We start from the raw sequence: 20,519 nt of genomic DNA on the forward strand, positions 1-20,519 counted from the left end.
ACGGCTTAGCTGGCACTGATGCCAAAGAAAGATGGCAGAGGGAAGAGGCAGGGTGTGCCAGAGAGATAAGAAAGGGAGGAGAAGAAAGAGGGAAGTAGCTGGAGCACCTGGAAGGCTGGGCCAGTCAGGTGGTTGGACTGACTGAGTTTCTCGTTAGGCCTGCGCTCTCCCCTTACCCACAGCACCTCGCAGGAGAGAATCGGAGATAAGCAGCAGGGGACCTTAACTTCCCCACGGGACTGCCCATGCAGACGCAGCGCTGCTGATCTCAGTTCAGAGGCCGGGAGCTAGGCTGGCTGGGCGATTGCCAGGCCAAATCCCAGGTCGCTTCTGCAAGGGGCTTTTGGGGGCTCAGCAGGCAGCAGCGCTCATCTCGCCTGAGACAGGGCTGAGCCCCCGGCTCCTTCGGATGCCGCATCACAGGAGGGGTCTCAGGTCTTGCCAGTTTGTGGCTGTTAAAACCCCCCGACCCTTTTCACAGGAACGGAGGTGGCAATGCCAGTGTCCTGCCTGGGGCAGAGGCAGGCTTTGCACCAGGCAGGGCGATGGGTCATTGGCAATGGGCAGGAAAGCCAAGTCCACCCAGCACCCTCCTAGCCGTGGTGGCTCCTGTCCCGTGGGGCTGGGCCCGGTTGCCCATTCCGGGTGTTGCGACTTGACATTCTTCCCTTTGTCAATCACATAATACGCTTGAAAAGGTGCCGCACATACACCAAAAGGCTGCTGGGGGGGGCCGGGGGAGGGGAGGGCTTGTGACCCCTTGGTACCAGCTGGCAGAGGGCACAGGCATGCATAGGGTTACAGGGATCCTGTGGGTCTGATATCTAGATTATAGCGCGCCAGAGGGTGGCATGTGAGGTCTCTACCCACAGCCAGCAATGCACGGCACGGCATGACGAAGGCAAAATGTACGTACAGATGATATTTAAGGAGCTATGTCTCTATTCTCAACATTGTGGTCTTAAGGTCTGTGAGGTAAAGCAGGTCCCCATGCAGGGGGGAACAGATACGTCTCCTTTTCTGTCTGGGTATATGTGGATTGCATGTCCCAGGGCTAACTCAGTCAGCATATCAAACAACGGACGCAAGCTCTCTTCGCTGTCTGGGCCAGGGGCGGGCTGGAGGATTTGCAAAGACAGAAGAACCCCAAGATGAGTCTCTGAAGAGGGGGCCTCTTGGGGGAAGGGATCTTATTCCATACCTGACAGGCACAGACCAGGCTTCCTCATGTTAACGGCAGGTGGTAGCAAGGGGCCTTGCAACCCTCGGTACCCCCAGGAGGTGTCACCCCACCACAGGGAGGTCACCCCCCACGCTTCCCTATCAGCTCTCCCAGTGGCGGTAATCTCCTCTTCATCCACTCGGTTTTTATACCGTTCCCATCACTCTGGTATCAGAGTGCTTGGGGGATTCTTCGGAGGACCGCCGTTGCGGGACGCTGACCAGCTGAGGTGTTCCACTCCAGAGGGGGCTCTGGCATGTGACACGGTCCCTATATACGTGTACCAAGGCAAAGAAACCTACATTAAGATGGGATTAAGATTGAGAGTCCAGATCAGTAACTGAAGGGTAAAACCAGGACAGGGATATTGTACACCAGGACTTTCACAGTGACATCCAAGCATATTAAGGCTGGAAACCCACAGTTAAGGCACCCAAACAACCTTAACTCTGCCCATAACTTTATCCATAGAGATTAAGGGCAGAAGAGACCACTCCGAGTCTGACCCAATAGCGCAGTTATCCTGCGCTGAGCCCAGTGACTCGTGTTTGCCTAAAGCCACGTCCAGAACAGGCCACCTGTGTGGACAGGGAGCCATCGAGTTCTGCTGATTCTGTCCCATGGGCAAGCAGCCTGATTTAAACATCGGTGCCTCATTTCTCATTTGGGTTCAGCTTCCAGCCATTGTTGTTTGTTCTGCCTGTCTCTGCTGGAATAAAGAGCCAGGATTTTCCCCCCGTGATGGCGCTGAAACAGCCACCTCATCACCTCGCTAGCTTTTTGCTAAACTCAACAGCTCCAGCTCTTTCAGCCTCACAGTCAGGCGTTTCCTCCAGCCTGGGGGCGGGGGTCCTTTTTGTGGCTCTTTGACTTTTCAACATCCGTTTTAAAACGTGGGCTCTGGTCCTGGCCCCAGACTCCCACGGTCTCCCCAATTGTGACTTAACAATTCTGACCAAGGCACCTCAGGCTGTGCTCTGCGCAGCGTTTTTGTGCAGTATAATTATTGCTAGAACTGTGACTTTGTTCAGAGACGTTCAACCCCTGCTGTGAATGCACTTATATCAGTGTACAGGTGCCTTATGGGACCCGTCTCCCCTCCCAGAGCTGAGACTAGAACCCAGGAATCCTGCTTCCCAATCCCCTGCAAACCTGCTCTAACTCCTGGACCCTACTACCTGTAGCCAGACGGGCCAGTTTTACTTCCTGGGACAGCAGTTGGAGGCTGGATTGTAAAGAGGGTGTGGCCTTTCGCTTATCGCTTTTGCTGCTCCTCAAACCTTCCTCGTCTTTCTCCTCCCTCTGAGCCTCCGGGAATGTGGCACATGTGAGAGTCAGACTGTACAAGCCAATATCCTGGTGAAGGCGGAAAGAGAGAGAGGGGGACAGATCACATGCCCTGAACAGCCTGTTCTACAGGCAGAGTAAGGTGTTCCCGTTGGGACTCCAACTCGGTTTGGACTCAGGACAGGAATGATGGTGGAGGGGAGGGGGACAGTATCCAGGGAGGGGGGTGGCTGGTGGTCTGAGCAGAAGCTCACCTGATGAACTCCGGGTCTCTAGTCCTCAGGAAGGAGTGGGGGGTAGCAGTCAGAGCAAGGGAAGGGAAATGGGAGTCGGGACACGGTTTTATTCCCAGCTGTGGGGGAAGCTAGGAATCAGGACTCCTGGGTTCAATTCCCAGCTCTAGGAGGGGACTAGGAGTCAGATTCTACTCCCAGATCTGAAAGGAGCCGAGGGGATAAGCTGGAGTTTGGAACGGAGGACTCCTGGCTCTGGTCCCAGCCCTGGGAGAGGGCTACTGGTTCACCCGCTGACCTGTACATTGTATGTAGCTCCAGGAGAACGGAACATCCGCCAGCAGCTGGTCCTGCTTTGCCACCTAAGGCTCAAAGCAGCTTTCCCAGCAGCCAGCAGGTGTCACTGTCCAGCCCTCCCCTCCCGCTAGAGCTGCGCTGAGTGAATCCAGCCCACCTGCCCCAGCCCCACACCCTGGTGGCAACCCAAACAAAAGCACCTCCCCGGCTGTAATTAGCCCATTGTCCCCCTTTAATCCTCAAAGGCGTTTAGTCTCCTAACTGCCCCCAAAATCAGTGGAATGAGGGGAGGGGAAGGGCAGGGGATCATGAGACCGATTTCAGTGGAAGTTAGGAGCCCAGCCACCTTCAGGGATGTGGGCCAGAGAGACGTGCCCACCCAAGCCTGGGAGAGAGCAGAGATTTGAACCCAGGCCTCCCAAATCCCACTAGAACCTAACTATTGCACCACCCTTCGGCTCACAGAGTTTGGAACAAAACCCAGGAGTCCCTGTTCCTATCACTCCCAGCACCCCTGCTCTAACCACTAGACCCCACTCCTCTCCCAAACCTGGGAATAGAACCCAGGAGTCCTGGGTCCCAGTACCCCTGCTCTAACCCTCTATACACCGTTCCCTTCCCAGAGCCATGGATTGAACCCGGGAGTCCTGGCTCCCCGTTCCATCCTTCTCTAATCCATTAGGGCCCACTCTCCCCCCGGTGCCGGGGACAGAACCCAGGATCCCTGCTCTAACCTGTAGCCTCCCCTCCTCGGAGAGAGCTCGCACTCCCGTTTTAAATCTGGTTACCAGAGAATCTGGAAATACCAGAGGGCAGCTCCTGGAGCCAAATGAAACTGCAAGTGTGTGGGATGGGGACTCCTTGGCAGGTGGGACCTAATTACCAGGGTGCCCATTAATGCCCTGACTCTTGGGACAACACCGCAGCATCAGTGCTGACCACCAGGGGGCAGGGCCTCCTTTCTCAAATATGCCGGAGGGGGGGGGCGCTCTTTAGTCTCTTCCATTCATTCAGAACTGGGGGGAGGCTGCTCCTGAGAGTCTCCTTGAAAGCTTTTAGCAGCTGGAAGGGGGCGGAGCTGAGCCATGGGACCTGCCCACTCGCTCCTCCACAGCGACCCCCCAGGACCCTGCAGAACAGAACATCACAGACCAACTGTCAATCGCAGTTGACTTCCCAGGCCCACCTGGGGGCTGATGGCTTTGTCTCCGTGGAGTGATTAGGGATCAGGCAATGAGAGCCCTTAGCATCTCACACCTGTCAGGGTTCCTTCCCCACTCTGAACTCTGGGGTACAGATGTGGGGACCCGCATGAAAGACCCCCTAAGCTTATTTTTACCAGCTTAGGTTAAAAACTTCCCCAAGGCACAAATTCCTTTCTAGCCTCAGCATCGCTGCCACCACCAAGTGATTTCAACAAACATTTAGGGAGGGCCACCTGGAGCCCCACCATCCCCAAATATCCCCCCAAACCCCTACACCCCCTTCCTGGGGAGGCTTGAGAAGAATATCCTCACCAATTGCTACAGGTGAACACAGACTCAAACCCTGGGATCTTAAGAACAATGAACAATCAATCAGGGTCTTAAGAGAAGAACTTTAAAGAAAAGGTAAAAGAATCACCTCTGTAAAATCAGGATGGTAAGTGCTTTACAGAATAACAAAAGACTCAAGAACACAGAGGATTTCCCCTCTAGGCAAAACCTTAAAGTTACAAAAACAGGGATAAACCTCCCTCTTAGCACAGGGAAAATTCACAAGCTAAAACAAAAAGTATCTAATGCATTTCTTTTCTGCTATTACTTACTATTTCTGCAAGACTAGATGCTTAGTCCAGACATACTTAAGAAGATGGAATTTCCCTGCCTGCTTTCTTGGCTGGCTCCCAGAGACACAGACAAAAACACTTTCCCCCACATATTTGAAAGTATCTTCTCCCCTTATTGGTCCTTTTGGTCAGGTGCCCCCAGGTTATCTGAGCTTCTTAACCCGTTACAGGTAAAAGAGGAATTAACCCTTTACAGGGTAAAGAGGGATTTTATGCTACCCTTAACTGTATGTTTATGACAGCACCCAACTCACAAATCCAGGGGGAAGTGTTTAGGAAGGAGGCAGAATAAGCAGCCGGCATCTCAAATGAGTTTGGATGTCATGCGATGAGCTCTTGAGATCCAGAGTCCTCTGCTGGGGTCAGCTGCTCCACTAACGAGGGATGGAAAGGCTCATTAATTCCTGCACCCAGATTCCTGTCCCCTTGCAGGACATTCTAGCCTGTTCCTAGCTTTAAGTGTCCTCTGAGTGATGGGGCTCCTTCCACCTTTCCTTTGGGGAGACTTCCCCCACACGCCTCACTGCAGGGTTTAGGGGCAGTCGCCGCTGTCAGCCCCCAAGGGATCCCAGAGAGAACACACCGTTTGGTTTCATCTCTAGCAGCACTGTAGATATGTCTCCATTGAGATATCAAGAGCTCCGTGACATGACTGGAGGGTTTTTTTAGGGGTCTGTATGGTTTAGGGGAGGTATTCCCAACCTTTCCCATAATGGGACCATTCCCACACACCCCTCATGCTCACTATGGGAAGAGCAAGGTGGTCACAGCATCTCCACAGCACCTGTCATGACCCCCAGCTAGAGAACCCCAGGCTTAGGGGAAAGGGATTCAGAGCCTGTCACAGATCCAGCCCAGTAGCAATCAGAGCCTGTTTTCTTCTGGTGCCCCCACCATGTGATACGAGTTTGCTGGGGCTCAGCCAAATTGCTAGTGGGACAGGTGCCCGCAACACCCAAAAAGGCAGCCTATTTAGCACAAACAGACTCCCGGTTTAGCAGTGTTGGCAGTGGCGAGCGAGTGAGTGAGCTCTCTTCCCTCTGGGATAGGGCAGGGGCACCTCGGTAGGGGGCAGTGAATCTTGCCCTGCCAATGGCTGGGTTGCACCTGGATTCGCTTTCTATTGCTGGAACTCATTAGCCAGCTTCACCCATAAGCAAACAAGCTGTGTTTAGCCAGCAGGAAGTTGTAATTACACCTACCAGGAGGCCCCAGGTGGATTAAACTTCCATGGAGCCTACATTGCATTGCTGCCCGCTGCCCAGCTGTGGTTTCCATCTGTCACGGTGAGGGGGGAGGGTCTAGCACACCCCCTGCCTGGTATTTAACAAACAGATTTTGTTTCCATCATGATCCAACACCCATCATTGTCCTGACAATTTCTAGGGCTGCCTATAGATAGGAACTGCTGTTCATTGTTGTGTCTGGGTTGCCGTTTTAGGTGATTTTATCACAATTCTCATGATATTTGGGGTTTGTCTTAAAGCACCAGCTCCCAGAGTCATGGGATTACAGGAGAACTGCAGCTTTTGTTGAAAGAGAGTTTCTTGACCGTGTAGTTGTGGAGAGAAGCTTGAAAATCCAACCTGAGTGCGGCCGAAAGGCTCAGACATGAGAAGGCAAAGAACCCAAAATGTACTTATTTTTTTAAAAGATGATTTGAAGCCAATCTCATGATTTTCAAGTCCTGACTTGTGATTTCTGGATGCTTGGAGTTCACAACACTACACTCCCCATGTTGGCACGTGCGAATAAGCAGCCCTCCTGTTTCAGTAGCAGCGGATGTTTTGCACGCTTGGTGCACACACAGTGCTGCTGGAATGCAGCCACCTCTGGGGTGGAGAGCACCAGGCCGAGTTGCACAGCAGAAAGGAGAGGAGTCTCAGCCCAGATACACGATAACATCCACCCATGGCAGCTGTGCTGTAAAATCCTCGGGCAACAACCAAGGTGACTAGCCTGTGCCCATCGCCATGGTAACCAGGTGCCTTGGCGTGTAACTTGGGCCCATCGCCATGGCAATGGAGTGCGTCCTCACAGCATGGCCTGGCGCCTCAGAAAGTGTGATATACATGTTGTCATGGTAACCAGGCACCTCATGCCATCCTCACACCATGTCACAGCTGCCCAGGTGGGTAGGATGGGCCCATCACCATGGTAACGAAACGCCTCATCATGCACTCACCTGATGTCACGGACACTCGGTGGGAGGGATGGGCCTGTTGCTGTGGTAACCAAGCCCCTCATGACATCGTCCTCAGGCCGTGTCATCGGGCCGTGTCTCTGGAGGCCCCAGTGACCCCCTGAATGTACCCACCTGCGCAAGCCTGCCCTGTCTTCCCCCTCCAGGCCCCACACCCACCCCACAGATGGGGATGGGGCCTCCTGGGAGGGGCGCTGCCACACCCAAGATGGCGGCTCAGCTGCAACACTCAAGATGGCGGCCAGTGAGACGCTTTTCTTCATGCCCCTCGCAAGGTGGCGACTGGGATTTGCCTCCTTCCCATTTAGCCACACTCAAGATGGCACCTGACAGAGACGGGGCTTTAGCGGGCTCCCTTTTATGCCACACTCAAGATGGCAGCCACCACGCGGCCCTCGCGATGTTGCCCTTATTGCCACACTCAACATGGCGTCCGCCCGCTCGTCGATCGATTCCTGCCACGCCCAAAATGGCACCCGGGTTGGGCCGCCCCTTTTGTGCCACACTAAAAATGGCGGCCACCGCGTGGTAAACTCCCGGAAGTGTGGGGGGGTGTTTTTCGCGACCACTTCCGGGGCTAGAGGTCACCCGGTTTTTCCCCGCCCCGCCCCCCCGGCAGGGATGTCCCCCGCCATGGCCACGGACGGGCCCGCGCTGGCTGAGCTGCTGCTGCAGCGGCTGGAGCGGGCGGGGGGCGGCGGCCTGGGCAGCCTGGAGGCGGCCGCGGCGCTGGGCCTGGAGCACCAGCAGCTGGTGGGGGCCGTGAAGAGCCTGCAGGCGCTGGGGGAGGTAGGGCCGGGGGGGGTCCCGGGGGAGGGGCAGTGGGGAGTCCCAGGGGAGGGAGTCTCGGGGGAGGGGGTCCCAGGTGGAAGTGGGGGTCCCGGGGGGACTGTCGAGCCTGAGGAGAGGCAGACAGATGGGCAGGGCAAGGGGGAGCAGGGGGGAGGGGAGGCTCATAGGGGAATGGGGGTGGGGGGGGGCACGTTGAGGTGGCCTTCAGGACAGCCGCGTCTCCTCCCCCCCCCCCCCATTACAAAAGGTCCCTTCTCCTGTACAGTAACTCCTCACTTCACGCTGTAGTTTTGTTCCTGAAAAATGCGACTTTGAGCGAAACAATGTTAAGTGAATCCAGTTTCCCCATAAGAATGAATGTAAATGAGGGGGGTAGATTCCAGGGAATTTTTTTTCACCAGACAGAAAACTATCTATTCTATAGATATACACACAGTATATGTTTTAAGCGAACAATTTGATACTGTTCACAGCTCCGGCGATTGTGAAGCTTGGTTGAGGTGGTGGAGTCAGAGGGAGGGATATTTCCCAGGAAATGCCTTGCTGCTAAATGATGAACTTGCACTCGGCTGAGCCCTCAAGGCTTAACACGTTGTTGTTACTGTAGCCTCTCACACAAGGCAGCACTAACACGAGGGAGGGGAGACAGCCCAGTCCGTGTCCCCTCCCTGCTCTATATGGAGAAGGGGTAAGCGGGGTGCAGGAGCGAGGGGGAGGGACACAGTCGGACATTAGCCCCCCCTGCACAGCAAGCAGGAGTTTCTGGGAGCAGCTCCAAGGAGGGGGCAGGAGCAGCACATGGCAGTCGGGAAAGGGACGGCTGAACTGCCGATTGCCAGACTGCTGGGCGGCCACAGCACAGGGAACTTAGGGGACTGGGGAGCTGATGGGGGGGACAACGCCGGTCCACCCTGGTTACAAGCCCCCACCAGCGAGCTGCAACGGGCTGCGCGTCCTGCAAGCAGTGGACAAAGCAGGCGGCTGCCAAACGATAGAAGGGAGCATTGCACAACTTTAAACAAGCATGTTCCCTAATTGATCAGCAACGTAACAACGAAACAGGACGATTTTAAGTGAGGTGTTACTGTATCTCTCTTGACCCTGATACCCTTCCACACACCCACTGCCTCTGAAATCCCTCCTTGATCCTCTCCCCCCAAAACCATCCTCCTTGTCCCTGTCCCAGTCATTCCTAGTATCTCTTTGATCCTTGCAGGACCTCTCTGCACTTCTCACCCTGCCCTGCTTGAACAGCCATGGAGTTGTGCCAGGTCCCGGCCGGCCTGGATAGGCTGAGCTGTGGCTGTTGGCGTATCCATGGTATCCCTATAATCACTCACTGTCTTTTTAAGCTTGCTCTGTTGGTCTCAACGATGTCTGGTGGCAGCAAGTCCTGCAGATTTTTCACTTGATAAACACATAACCTGTGGAACTCCCTGCTGCAGGATGTTGCTGTTGTCAAGAGCTCAGCAAGATTCAAAGCGGAATAGCAGAAATATCCTGAAGGGTGATTGCTGATGCTAAAATAAGAGTCCCAGAAGGGATAAAAACTCCTCATGCTGCCCAATCTTGGAGGGAACAGGAGGAGACCTTCATGGGGGCAAATTACCCCTCCCTGCCTGGTCTGTGGCTCTCGTGACTTCCTCTGAAGCCCTTGGTACTGAACACTGTCAGACAGGATACTGGGCCTTGGGACTGATCCAGTGTGACGGTCCCCGTACTTCACAGCTCCCCTGTGTGCTCCCCTCAGGTCATCGAGGCTGAGCAGCGATCCTCTAAACGCTGGGAGCTGACGCCCGAGGGGAAGGAGATCGTCCAGGAGGGAAGCCACGAGGCGCGTGTCTTTGACAGCATCCCTGCCGAAGGGCTGCCCCAGAGCGAGCTGATGGTGAGGCTGACTTCCCATCCCCCAGGCCTCACGTCTTCCTGCCAGAACTTCGCTGTTCTTCTACGTTCTGCCGCCTGGGAGGCAGGACTCCTGGGTTCTCTTCCTGGCTCTGGGAGGGGAGTGGGGCTAGAGACCGGAGCGGGTGGGGGCTGGGCATCAGGAAGCCTGGATTTCATTATAAAGTTGGGATGACTCTGGCCTTCCCCAGGAGGGTCCTTGTGATGCTTGACCAAGTGTCTGTAAACAGCTCTGAGCGCTGGGAGGGCAGAATTTCTGCTCGTCCCCCCTTTCCCTGGGGGTGTTTCTCTTCTGCTCCGCCTGGATCTGAAATCTCCCTTGTGTCTCGTTGCAGAAACTGCCGAGTGGGAAAGTGGGGTTCAGCAAGGCCATGTCCAACAAGTGGGTGCGGCTGGACAAGAACGCGGACGGGGGTCCACGCGTCTTCCGGGCTGTGAGTGTTCCGTGGCGGGGCTTCCTCAGAAGGGAGATTTCCAGGCTGGGCCCCAAATCCCCCTTTGAATCTCCCCTCCTGGGCCGAGCAGAGACCCTTTAGCTCTCGCAGGTCGAGCGGTGAGCGCCGGGCGGGCGGTTGGACCCCTGGGCGGAAAGGCACTAGGGAAATGTACGAGGTTATTCCACCCTCTGCCAGTGGGAATGGCGCGGTGCTGTCAGCTCGAGCTGCTGGGCCAGGCTGCCTGGGCACCTGTGGAGGCTGCTCCCTTGCCCTGCTGGGGATGGGGGATGCTCCCACGCCCAGGGGTGTCCTCACACCCAGCTGTGCGCCTCTGGGGGGTGCTCACTGCTGCCCTCCTGGCCCCCAGGTGGAGAGCGTGCAGGACTCGGTGCGGGAGAAGCTGCAGCTGGTGCAGCAGGGAGAGGCTGAGAGCCTGGAGGAGAAAGACAGGAATGAACTGAAGAAGCGGAAACTCCTGATGGAAGTGTGAGCTGAGTCCCCCACCTTCCCCTCCCTGGCTTGGATCCCTCTGCTGCTGCAGCATGGTCGGGAGTCAGGGATTCTCCCCAACAGTAATGTGGGGTGCTGGGGCTCCCCTGTGCTCAGGGAGTCTGATTGTCCCTGTGGGGTGCACATTCCCCTCTCCCCACCAGAGGGCAGCAGCTGGTGGGTCTGTGCAGAGTCCCTAATCCAGTCACTCTCCAGGCCCCTGCTTCTGGTCTGTCCTGTGGTGGTGGGGAAGCTCCCCGTGTCTGACAGCCCCCCAGCTCCCCCCAGGCTGTGCTGCTTAGCCAGCCTGGTGCTGGGCCCCCAGCCGGGACGTCCAGTCCTGCCGAGGGCCGGCTGTGGCCTGGCTCGTGGATTGTAGCCGCCGGCGTGGGTGCAGCCCGCGCAGGGTGCAGGCTGCAGGGTGGCTTGGGTGAAGACGGAATGAGCCACGCGGGGATCTGTCGGCTAGGTGAGCTGGGCCGCCCCTTTAAAGGCCAGTAGAAGTCCCAAGGGCCCGATGTGGTTCGTTAGGCAAATGGGCTGCCTGGCTCTGCTGTGCTCTTCCCCCAGTCCCGAGCGATGATCTTCGGCGCTAGGCTTCCCGCTGGGGTCACCTCTCCTCCCCCCTTCTTGGGTACAGGGTCATCAAGACCTACTGGATCCGGAAAGGCAGCGCCTTCAGCACCACGGTCACCAGGCAGGAGACGGACCTCACTCCGGAGATGCTCGCCAGGTGAGGCGCGCGCTGCCTCCGTCAGAGCCGGCGGCCTTGCTGGCCGCGCTGCGCTAGGAACGTGGGGGAGCTGCCGCGGCGCACCCGGAAACGTAGCCCTTTGGAATCCCTCTGCAGGCGGCCAGGGCCTCCCTGCCCTGGCAGGGCTCTGCGGCCTCTGTGATGGCAGGCGGGGGCGCCCCAGTGGGCTCGCACGCTGGGGAAAAGGCTGTGCACGAGGCTGTAAGAACAGCGGGAGCTGCGAGATTGTTGCAGGGACTGTGGGGGGGGTTATGGCTGCCGCACAGCTGAGTGGGGGTGTGGCCCCGCACGGCAGGTCGCAAATCCACAGACCCAGCCTCCCCTTCGGGCCAGATGCGAGCGGCGTTTTGTCTTGGCGTGTGGGGTCACAACGCCACTCAAAAAACCCACCTTTGTGTGGTTCTGGGTGGGGGTGGAACATGGGGTTTTACGGCGTTGGAACCGACCTCACCGAGACTGTGACGTTAACAAGCCACAACCAACAACTGTTGAACTCCAGTCTCTCGACTTCCTGGCAGCCTCCGCTCTTCCCCCATGTCTAGGCACTAAAGTCGCTGCTGGGCGGGCAGGGGGCGAGGAGGTGAGGGGACGCTAGTGTCACCTGAGCAGCTTGGCGTGCCGGTACCGCAGGGCCCATGGGGCGGGGGTCCCGCTGGCTCGGCGGCCATGGGGCGGCTGAGCAGGTGGGCGTGGGGGGTACAGTGCCTCGGGCAGAGCTCGTGTCCCCCCTGGCGAGGGGGTGGGGGCTGTTGGCTCAGGAAGCAGCTGGGGCTGCTCTGTGCTTGCTGGGGGTGGGAGTGTGAAGCTGATGACACCCGATTCTCCGGCGTCAGCTGGGACAGTTGCCTCCCTCCTGCCCCGGCAGCTCCCACTGCTTCCTCTTTCCCCGCTTCCAGCTACGGCTGAAATGTCGACTTGGCCCCATTCTCTGGGCTCTTCCTCCACGTTCAAATCCCCCGGGGCCCCCTCCCCGCACTGGTAGGTGTACAAAACCCATGTGGTTCAGCCTGGTGGGTCTGTCAGACAAGCCCTGCATGGACGTTGGCTGTGGCCTGGGTCCTCTTGTCCCCACTGTTGCGTGCTGGCTGCTGCTGCCCTCCACCCCAGAGGTGGCTGCATTTCAGTGGCACCGTGGCTGTGGTTGGGTGGAAGGTGCGGTAGAAGGCCTGTTACTCACTCAGTCAGTTCCCCAGGGCTCGCCCCCGTGACCTCTCCCCACCCTTCGTCCACAGCGGCTCGTGGCGTGACCTGAAGTTCAAGGCGTACAACTTCGAGGCGCTGGGGATCATGCCCGAGAGCGGGCACCTCCACCCGCTGCTCAAGGTCCGCACCCAGTTCAGGCAGATCTTCCTCGAGATGGGGTGAGTCGCGCGTGTGCCCCTTCAGCCCCTACCCTGGCGATTGGCCTGGGGCGTCTGCCCGGGGGCGGTGGTGCAGAATGCAGAGCGTGTCCTGCAGCGGTGGGTACCGGCCAGGGGCTGCACACCTGGTGCCAGCCCTCTGCTTCGGGAGGGGCCCACAGCACCCGCTAGGTGCCAGCCAGCCCGGCCCGGCACTGTTCCCTTCAGCATGATCTCCAGTGTTGCAAGCCAGGACTCCTGGGTTCTCTCCATGGCTCCGGGAGGGGAGGGGGTGTAGGGGTTAGAGCGAGTCCCGGCTCAGCTGTTCCTTTGCTGGGGAGCTTTGGGCAAGTCACCCCCCTCTCTGTGCCCAGTGGTGCTGCCTGGTGCCACCCCCCGGGGGGGGGGTGCGCGTGGAAGCTGCTCTGGGCTCCTCTTGTGACGTCTCCTCTCACCATCCAGGGCCCTTGTGCCCCTGCCGAGGGGTGGCAGTGCCCGCACGGGGCCAGGCCTGCCCTGCGCGCTCCGGAGCGGGGGGCGCTCACTGATCCCGTGTCTCGCTCAGGTTCACAGAGATGCCCACCAATAACTTCATCGAGAGCTCCTTCTGGAACTTCGACGCCCTCTTCCAGCCGCAGCAGCACCCGGCCCGCGACCAGCACGACACCTTCTTCCTGCAGGGTCAGTCGTCCCCAGCCCCTGCTGCCTCTAGGGGGCGCCGCCTGCACCCCAGGGCTGGCTCCTGTGCCAGCTTGCAGGGACTCCTACCCGGCCAGGGCTCCTTATCTCAGCGGCGCTGGCAGAGGCGCTGTGGGGAGCGCACGGAGTCTCAACCCCCCCGGGCTGGGGTGCGTGAGGGGCCGGACGCTCACCCAGCCCTGTGGCGAAATGGGGGGTATCTAGCTGGGGGGAGGGTGCAGCATCTTTCACCCACATTAGCCCCACTTGCCACCTCTGCTGCCCCTTGGGTCCCCTCCCAGACCCTCCAGCATCCCCGGTTCCCTGGTGGCTCAGGGGGAGTCACTCCAGCCCCCTTTGTGCCTCCTGGATTCCCCAGATCCTGCCGAAGCCACGGACTTCCCCATGGACTATCTGAAGAGAGTGAAGAAGATCCACTCGCAAGGAGGCTACGGCTCCCAGGGGTGAGCGTCCCCCGCTGGCCGGCTTGGGGGGGCGGGGGGAAGATGGGACACGGGGCCTTGCCCCACTTGGGGGCGCTGGCTCCGAACTGGCCCCAGGGCTGCAGGGACTGGCTGGCTCAGGGGGGTGGGGAATGGGGACACTGGCTCTGATCCAGCCCAGGCTGGGGGGGTGCCTGGCTTAGGGGGGCAGGGAATGGGATTCGGGGCCTCTCCACTCTAGGCTGCTGCTTTGGGCTGGGCCAGCTTCCCCCCCCCCCCCCCCCTTTGGCTGCCTGTGGCACCTGCCTCTGTTCCTCGGGCACCGCTTAACCCTTCGGCGCCTGGATTCACAAAGTTCAGCTGGGAGCTCGCCTGCATTGGGGGACTGTAGGGTGGGGGGGCCCATTCCCCCAGCGATGTGTCCCCTGCAGCCTGGTGCCATGGGGGGCCCTCCCTGCCCAGGCCCAGTGTGTCCCGGCTCTCCCCCCCCCAGGTACAAATACGACTGGAAGCTGGAGGAGGCGCGGAAGAACATCCTGCGGACGCACACCACGGCCGTCAGCGCCCGCATGCTCTACCGGCTGGCCCAGCAGGTGGGAGGTGCCACGGCTCCCCTTCTGCCGCCCCCCGGGTAGGGGGCAGAGCTCCGCTGCCCCCAGTGGCTGGGGCTCCAGGGGCTGGGCTGGGGCTGTGACTGACACCTCTCTTCCCTGCCCCCCCAGGAGAAGTTCACCCCAGCCAAGTATTTCTCCATTGACCGGGTCTTCCGGAACGAGACGCTGGACGCCACCCACCTGGCCGAGTTCCACCAGATCGAGGGGGTGGTGGCCGACTACGGCCTGACGCTGGGGGACCTCATGGGCACCCTCAGGGAGTTCTTCACCAAGCTGGGTACGGGGGGCCAGAGCTCCGGGAAAGCCGGCAGGATGGGGGTCCCTGGGAGGGGGCTGGGGCTGGCGTTTGGGGGCACTCAGCGGTACCTGGGCAAAGCCCAACCCAGGGCTGAGCTGCTGTCACCAATAGGCACCAGAGGAGGGTCCTGGCAGGGGGCCAGGTGTGGGGGGGGATGTAGTAGGGGACATGGGGTCTGGCAGGCTGTGGGGTGGGTGCAGGATGGAGGGCCCGGCGAGGGTGTGGGGTGGCTGTGGGGGGCCCGGCGAGGGTGTGGGGTGGCTGTGGGGGGCCCAAGTAGGGTGTGGGTGGCTGTGGGGGGCCCGGGCAGGGCCGTGGGGGGCCCGGCAGGCCGCAGGCTCTCACTGGCCCGTCTCTCGGCAGGGATCAGCCAGCTGCGTTTCAAGCCGGCCTACAACCCCTACACGGAGCCCAGCATGGAGGTGTTCAGCTACCACCGAGGTGAGGGGGCGCCAGCCCCTTGCAGCTGGATCAGCCCCTTCTCCTGCCAGCTGCGGGGGTCTCGGGGGAGAGAGCTGCAGGTGGGGTGGCATGAGCCCACCAGCCGGGCCGAGCCGTGGTGCCGGCTGCAGCGTCTCCGGCCCCCCAGCCGGGCCGAGCCGTGGTGCCGGCTGCAGCGTCTCCGGCCCCGATCCTGAACCACACAAACTGGCCCTGGGCGGCGAGAGGCCCGTGGTCAGCAGGGGGGGTCTACTGCTCTCCACAGACGCGCCCTGCACATCCGTGCCTGGCCCAGCGGCAGCAGCCACCCCAGGGATCCCCAGGCTCAGCCCCCCACATCCAATCCCACAGGGACAAAGGGGTCAGGGTTTGGGGTGGGGGCTGGGCTGGCAGCCCGGCCCCATGGATCCCACTCAGAACAGAACCGTCTGCTCCAATAGCTTCTCTAGATACCCGGGAGCGTCTCTCCTCCGGCTCCAGCGCCCTGCTCGGGGGGCCCGGCTGGGACTAACCGAGCAGCCCGGGAGTCTCTCTCCCCCGGCTCCAGCGCCCTGCTCGGGGGGCCGACCAGGACTAACCAAGCGGCCCGGGAGCGTCTCTCCCCCGGCTCCATCGCCCTCCTCGCAGGGCCCGACCAGGACTGACCGAGCGGCCCGGGAGCGTCTCTCCCCCGGCTCCATCGCCCTGCTCAAAGGGCCTCGAGCGGGACTGACCGACCTGCCATCTCCCTTCCCGTTGCAGGGCTCCAGAAGTGGGTGGAGGTGGGTAATTCGGGGATCTTCCGCCCGGAGATGCTGCTGCCGATGGGGCTGCCGGAGGGCGTGTCGGTCATCGCCTGGGGTCTCTCTCTGGAGCGGTGAGGAGGACGCGGGGGGTGGGGGTGGGCACATGCGCTCACGGGCGGCTTTGAGGGGGCAGCGGGGGCAGTCAGGGCCCCTTGCAGCTCCTGCTAATGTGGGGAGCATAGGGCTGGCCATGCTGGGAAGGGGATGGAGACCCCCAGTGTGTGCCACGGCTACAGGGCAGCTCCCAACTCCTCTCCCTGTGCCCACCTGGCGCCCGGCACTGCCCATAGATAGTAACAACATGGAGGGGGCATCTGCACAGCCCCGGCGGAGCTCTGGGGCCCAGTGCCCCTCAGCTGGGGTGACTTGGGGCCAGCAACAGCCTAGATCTCTGGATGGGGACTGAGGGGCACCGGCAGAGCTGGGGGGGGGGCAGGGCTGGGCTAGCAGGGGCTGCAGGTCGGGAGTGAGGGGCACGGGCAGAGCTTGGGTGAGGGATCTCACCTCTCCTGGGGTTGGGGACGTGCTCGGCCTGTGCCCTTGGCTGCCCGGCGGAGGGTCCCTCACGGGGGGTCAGCAGCAGGGCCACACCCCCCCCTCACACCTGCCTTCTCCTCCAGCCCCACCATGATCAAATACGGCATCAACAACATCCGGGAGCTGGTCGGGCACAAGGTGAACCTGCAGATGGTGTACGATGGCCCCCTCTGCCGCCTGGACGCGTAGGCGCCGGCCCCTCTGCCCCCGGCCCCCTGTGCCCCCTGGACGCGGAGGCACTGGCCCCCTCTGCCCCCGGCCCCCTCTGCCGCCTGGACGCGTAGGCGCCGGCCCCCCCCGGCCCCCTCTGCCGCCTGGACGCTTATGGGCCGGCCCCCTCTGCCCCCGGCCCCCTCTGCCGTCTGGATGCGTAGGCACCGGCCCCGCCCCATAGCTATTAGTGTCGGCTCCGGGGGCTCCCCCTTCTGGGCAGACGGCTGGCAGGGCACCCCCGGCCCCCTTCCGTCCAGGCCCCTGCTCCGCCCTCCCCGCTGGGGGACGCGGCCGAGCGGCCCGGGCCGGCGCCTGCAGCCTGTGGCGCCCCAATAAAGGGCTGGTGTCTGGGCTGGCGCCTCGGCTCTGTTTGGGTTGGGGGGGGGGCGGGGCCACCTTCCCAGGGCGCGCGCTCCTTCCGGCCGGCTGGGGGCTCTGGGGGGGGCGGGGAGGACTCCTGGGTCCTGTTCCTGGCTCAGGGGCCTGGTGCGGGTGGGAGTCCAGATGCCAGGTTCTCCCCTGGCTGTGGGCGGGCAGTGGGGTGTAGGGGTTAGTGCAGGGGCCTGGGTGCTCTCCCTCCCAGCTCTATTTGTACGTGGGGTGACTGCCCCCCACATGCTGGGGGCAGGGCCTGCCCCACAGCTGCAAAGGCAGGGGCAGCATGTTCGGGGGGGGTGATTTCCTGACCCCCCCCACCCCCTGCCTGGGGTGGGTGCTGGGGCCTTTGTTCAAATGGGGGTGGGGGGAGCACAGAGCTGCAGGGAGCCCCATGGGGCCCCTTCCTCTGCAGTGCCTGGATGGGGGGGGAATGGGAGTGAAATCTCAGCCTCAGGGCTGGGCTAGCAGGGGCTGTGGGTCGGGAGTGAGGGGCGCCAGCAGAGCTGGGGGTGGGGGGCAAGGCTGGGCGAACAGGGGCTGCAGGGCGGGAGTGAGGGGCACGGGCAGATCCGGAGGGGGTGGGGGGGCAGGGCTGGGCTAGCAGGGGCTGCAGGTCGGAAGTGAGGGGGGCCAACCCCAGGACTCTATCAAGACACCCCCCTCCCCCGGCGCGTGGGGCTCAGGGCTGTGTGAACCAGTGGCCAGAGCCAGGGCCATTTTCAGAGTCAATATTTTATTTGACAACCGGATCCGTCCCTGGTGCTGCCTGAGCCCCGGGGGGCCCCTCCCCACAGGTGCCTCAGGGCAGGGGCCGTGGCCAGAGCCAAGTGCCCCCCATCCCTGGGTGCAGGGGGGCTTCTGGCTGAGGGAAATGGCCCCCGCTGTGCCCCCCACTCAGCACCTGCCCTTCCCTTCCCTTCGCCAGGCCTCGCCTTGCTCACCCCCCCAGCACAGACCCGCCCCCTGGGGGGTGGGTTATAGCTGCAGCGCCAGCAGGAAGCTTGGCTGGGGGGGGCTCACCAGCCCCTGAAGCTCCCCCAGCCGGGGCGCTGGCGTCGGCGAGGCCCCAAAGCGGCAGAAGAGAGGGGGCTGGGGGCGAACGGCCGTCCCCCCCGATGGCCACGGCGGGGTCCCTGCCTGCCCTCAGGCACCGTCCGTGGGCCCCGCGGCGTGTTGGGCTGGTCTCTGGGTGCACCCGCCGGCTCAGCCCCTCCTGTCCATGGCTGGGGGGGGGCTGCCCTACGTGGGCTGGGCCCCCCCCTGCAGTATGATGTGCACCTCGCCGGGGCTGTGGGGCTCGGCCGTGGGGTGCTGCGCACGGTGGAACCCTGGGGGGGGCGGGGGCGCGGCGTCCGAGTCGTTCTCCTTGTCGGGCTGTGGCCCCAGCAGCCAGTCTGGGGGGGAGAGGGGACAGCAGTGAGGGGGGGGACGTCTCCCTGCCCCCCACCTCCACCCTGTGCCACTGCACTCAGCCTCTCAGGCGCTCTTAGTTTCCCCACACAGAGCTGCAGACTGAGGCACTCAGAGCTGGGAACAGAGGAGGGGAATCCTGCTCCTATTTAGGACTCTTGGGTTCTAGCCTGGCTCTGGGAGGGGAGTGGGGGCTAGTGGTTAGAGCGGGGGCCTAGGAGCACAGTTCTCCAAGTGTCTTTATAGCTGCCGCCTCCACCCGTGCAGGGGGCAGCTTGGACTGTTCTGAGCCTGTTGGGGGGTCCCCTGGGTCATAGCCCTGAGCTGCTTGGGGGTGCCTGGGCCCCCGTCCCAGGGAGAAGGACTCTTCTCTCCCCAGAGTGGGGGCAGAAATGGGGGGAGGCTCCCAGCACGAGGAGCGGGGGCTCCTTCTCCATGGCCCATCCCCCGGCTTTGAGCTCTTGTAATCAGCCCGCCTGGCTGCAGAAGACTTTCTGGGGGGTGGGGGGTGGGATTTGAAACCTAAAAGCCTCCATTTCTCCCCCCCGCTTCCCCCCCCCCGGTTTTCAAGTTTTTAAAAACTCGAAGTTTTAACGGCAGCTTTTGGAAACTCGGCTGGTGGTTTTTCCGGGTGTGAAACCGCCCCCCCGCCCCGCTGCCAGCACTGTCCACACCGGCGCTTGTCCGTGCGACAGCTCTCGCCGCCCCAGCTCCAGCTTGCGGCGGTGGGTTATCGTCTCCCCTTCACCAGCCCTGCGCTGGGCCTCGCTTTGCCCTTCTGGGAAATGGGGCTAATGCCGCCCTGGCAGCGCGCAGGGGCTGCCTGAGGGAAGCGCTAGATCGGAGGGGTTGTGACACAGGAGTCCCCCTGCTGCTGCGCAGCCACCTCTGGGGTGGGATGTGGCTGCTGTTTAACACCCCCCAGCGCCAGCGGGGCAGGGGCAGGGCTCCGCCCCGGATTTACCGTCTCTCCTGCCCCCACTCACCTACGAGGTCATGGGCCAGGTCCTTGATGAGGTGGCCCACGATGGCGTAGGCCACGCCCACCACCACCAGGGCGGCCATGAGGAGGTAGAGCACGGCCTTGGGCAGGGGGATGAGGGCGCGGACGGGCGGCTTGTACTCGCTGTACAGGGGCTGCTCGTCGGCGGGCGAGTGCTGGGAGAGGAGCCCCAGCGGCTCGGTGCGATTGAGGCTGGTTAGGTTCACGAGCTGCAGGGCGGACACGGCTTCCATGCCCTGGCCGGGAGGCGCCCAGACGCCTGGGGCGGGAGCTTCGGGGCGGATGGAGACGGCCTGCAGCATGGGGACAAAGGTCTCGTTATCCCTGCTGTGGATGGGGAAACTGAGGCAAGGGGTGGGGCTTGATGGCTGGGAATCGAACCCCAGAATCCTGCCTCCTACCCCCTCCCTATCTGCTACACTGCGCAACCTCCTGCTTCGGGGAGAAAAACCCAGACCTGGCCCCACTAACCACTAGCCCACACTCCCTTCAAGGAGGTGGGATGAGAACCCAGGAGTCCTGGCACCCTGTCCGCTGCTCTAAGCACTTCACATCACTCCCTGCCAGAGCCAGGGATAGAACCCAGGAGTCCTGGCTCCCAGCCCTCCCCCACTAGCTCCCAGTCCCCTCCCAGAGCTGGGGATGGAACCCAGGAGTCCTGGCTCCCAGCCCTCCCCCACTAGCTCCCAGTCCCCTCCCAGAGCTGGGGATGGAACCCAGGAGTCCTGGCTCCCAGCCCTCCCCCACTAGCTCCCAGTCCCCTCCCAGAGCTGGGGATGGAACCCAGGAGTCCTGGCTCCCTGGCCTCTGTTCTAACCACTTGACCCTACTCCCCTCCTGCTTTATTGTACAACTTCCAGGCTAAGAACCCAGGAGTCCTGCTGCTCCACGTCTAACCACTAGACCACCCTCCCTTCCCAGAGGTGGGGTAA

At 61.5% G+C, this 20,519-nt stretch overlaps 1 protein-coding gene and 1 long non-coding RNA gene across 4 annotated transcripts; one reads left to right on the forward strand and one right to left on the reverse strand.

The window, feature by feature from the left end:
* Positions 1 to 964: 964 nt before the first annotated feature.
* LOC120391035 lies at positions 965 to 7,195 on the reverse strand. Its single transcript, XR_005591212.1, has 4 exons — positions 6,070 to 7,195; positions 5,122 to 5,241; positions 2,401 to 2,578; positions 965 to 1,492 (listed from the first exon to the last, which is right to left on the reverse strand). It is a non-coding gene; the product is annotated as an uncharacterized LOC120391035 (long non-coding RNA).
* Positions 7,196 to 7,263: 68 nt separating this feature from the next.
* FARSA (phenylalanyl-tRNA synthetase subunit alpha) lies at positions 7,264 to 17,148 on the forward strand. Of its 3 annotated transcripts, XM_039514260.1 has the most exons (14): positions 7,457 to 7,859; positions 9,613 to 9,750; positions 10,103 to 10,201; positions 10,572 to 10,690; positions 11,334 to 11,426; positions 12,680 to 12,808; positions 13,353 to 13,468; positions 13,845 to 13,929; positions 14,402 to 14,501; positions 14,631 to 14,799; positions 15,184 to 15,261; positions 16,003 to 16,117; positions 16,667 to 16,777; positions 16,825 to 17,148. In XM_039514260.1, the coding sequence occupies exons 1-13, from the start codon at positions 7,497 to 7,499 to the stop codon at positions 16,770 to 16,772; spliced, it is 1,710 nt and encodes a 569-aa protein (XP_039370194.1). In that variant the 5' UTR covers positions 7,457 to 7,496; the 3' UTR covers positions 16,773 to 16,777; positions 16,825 to 17,148. The 3 variants fall into 3 exon arrangements, with proteins under 3 accessions (XP_039370196.1, XP_039370194.1, XP_039370195.1); XM_039514262.1 differs by lacking the exons at positions 7,457 to 7,859; positions 16,825 to 17,148 and adding an exon at positions 7,264 to 7,314 and having other exon boundaries at positions 16,667 to 16,815; XM_039514261.1 differs by lacking the exon at positions 16,825 to 17,148 and having other exon boundaries at positions 7,642 to 7,823; positions 16,667 to 16,815.
* The last annotated feature ends 3,371 nt before the right edge of the window (positions 17,149 to 20,519 follow it).

Source organism: Mauremys reevesii, linkage group 25, assembly GCF_016161935.1.
Source record: "Mauremys reevesii isolate NIE-2019 linkage group 25, ASM1616193v1, whole genome shotgun sequence".
NCBI classification, from domain to species: Eukaryota; Metazoa; Chordata; order Testudines; family Geoemydidae; genus Mauremys; species Mauremys reevesii.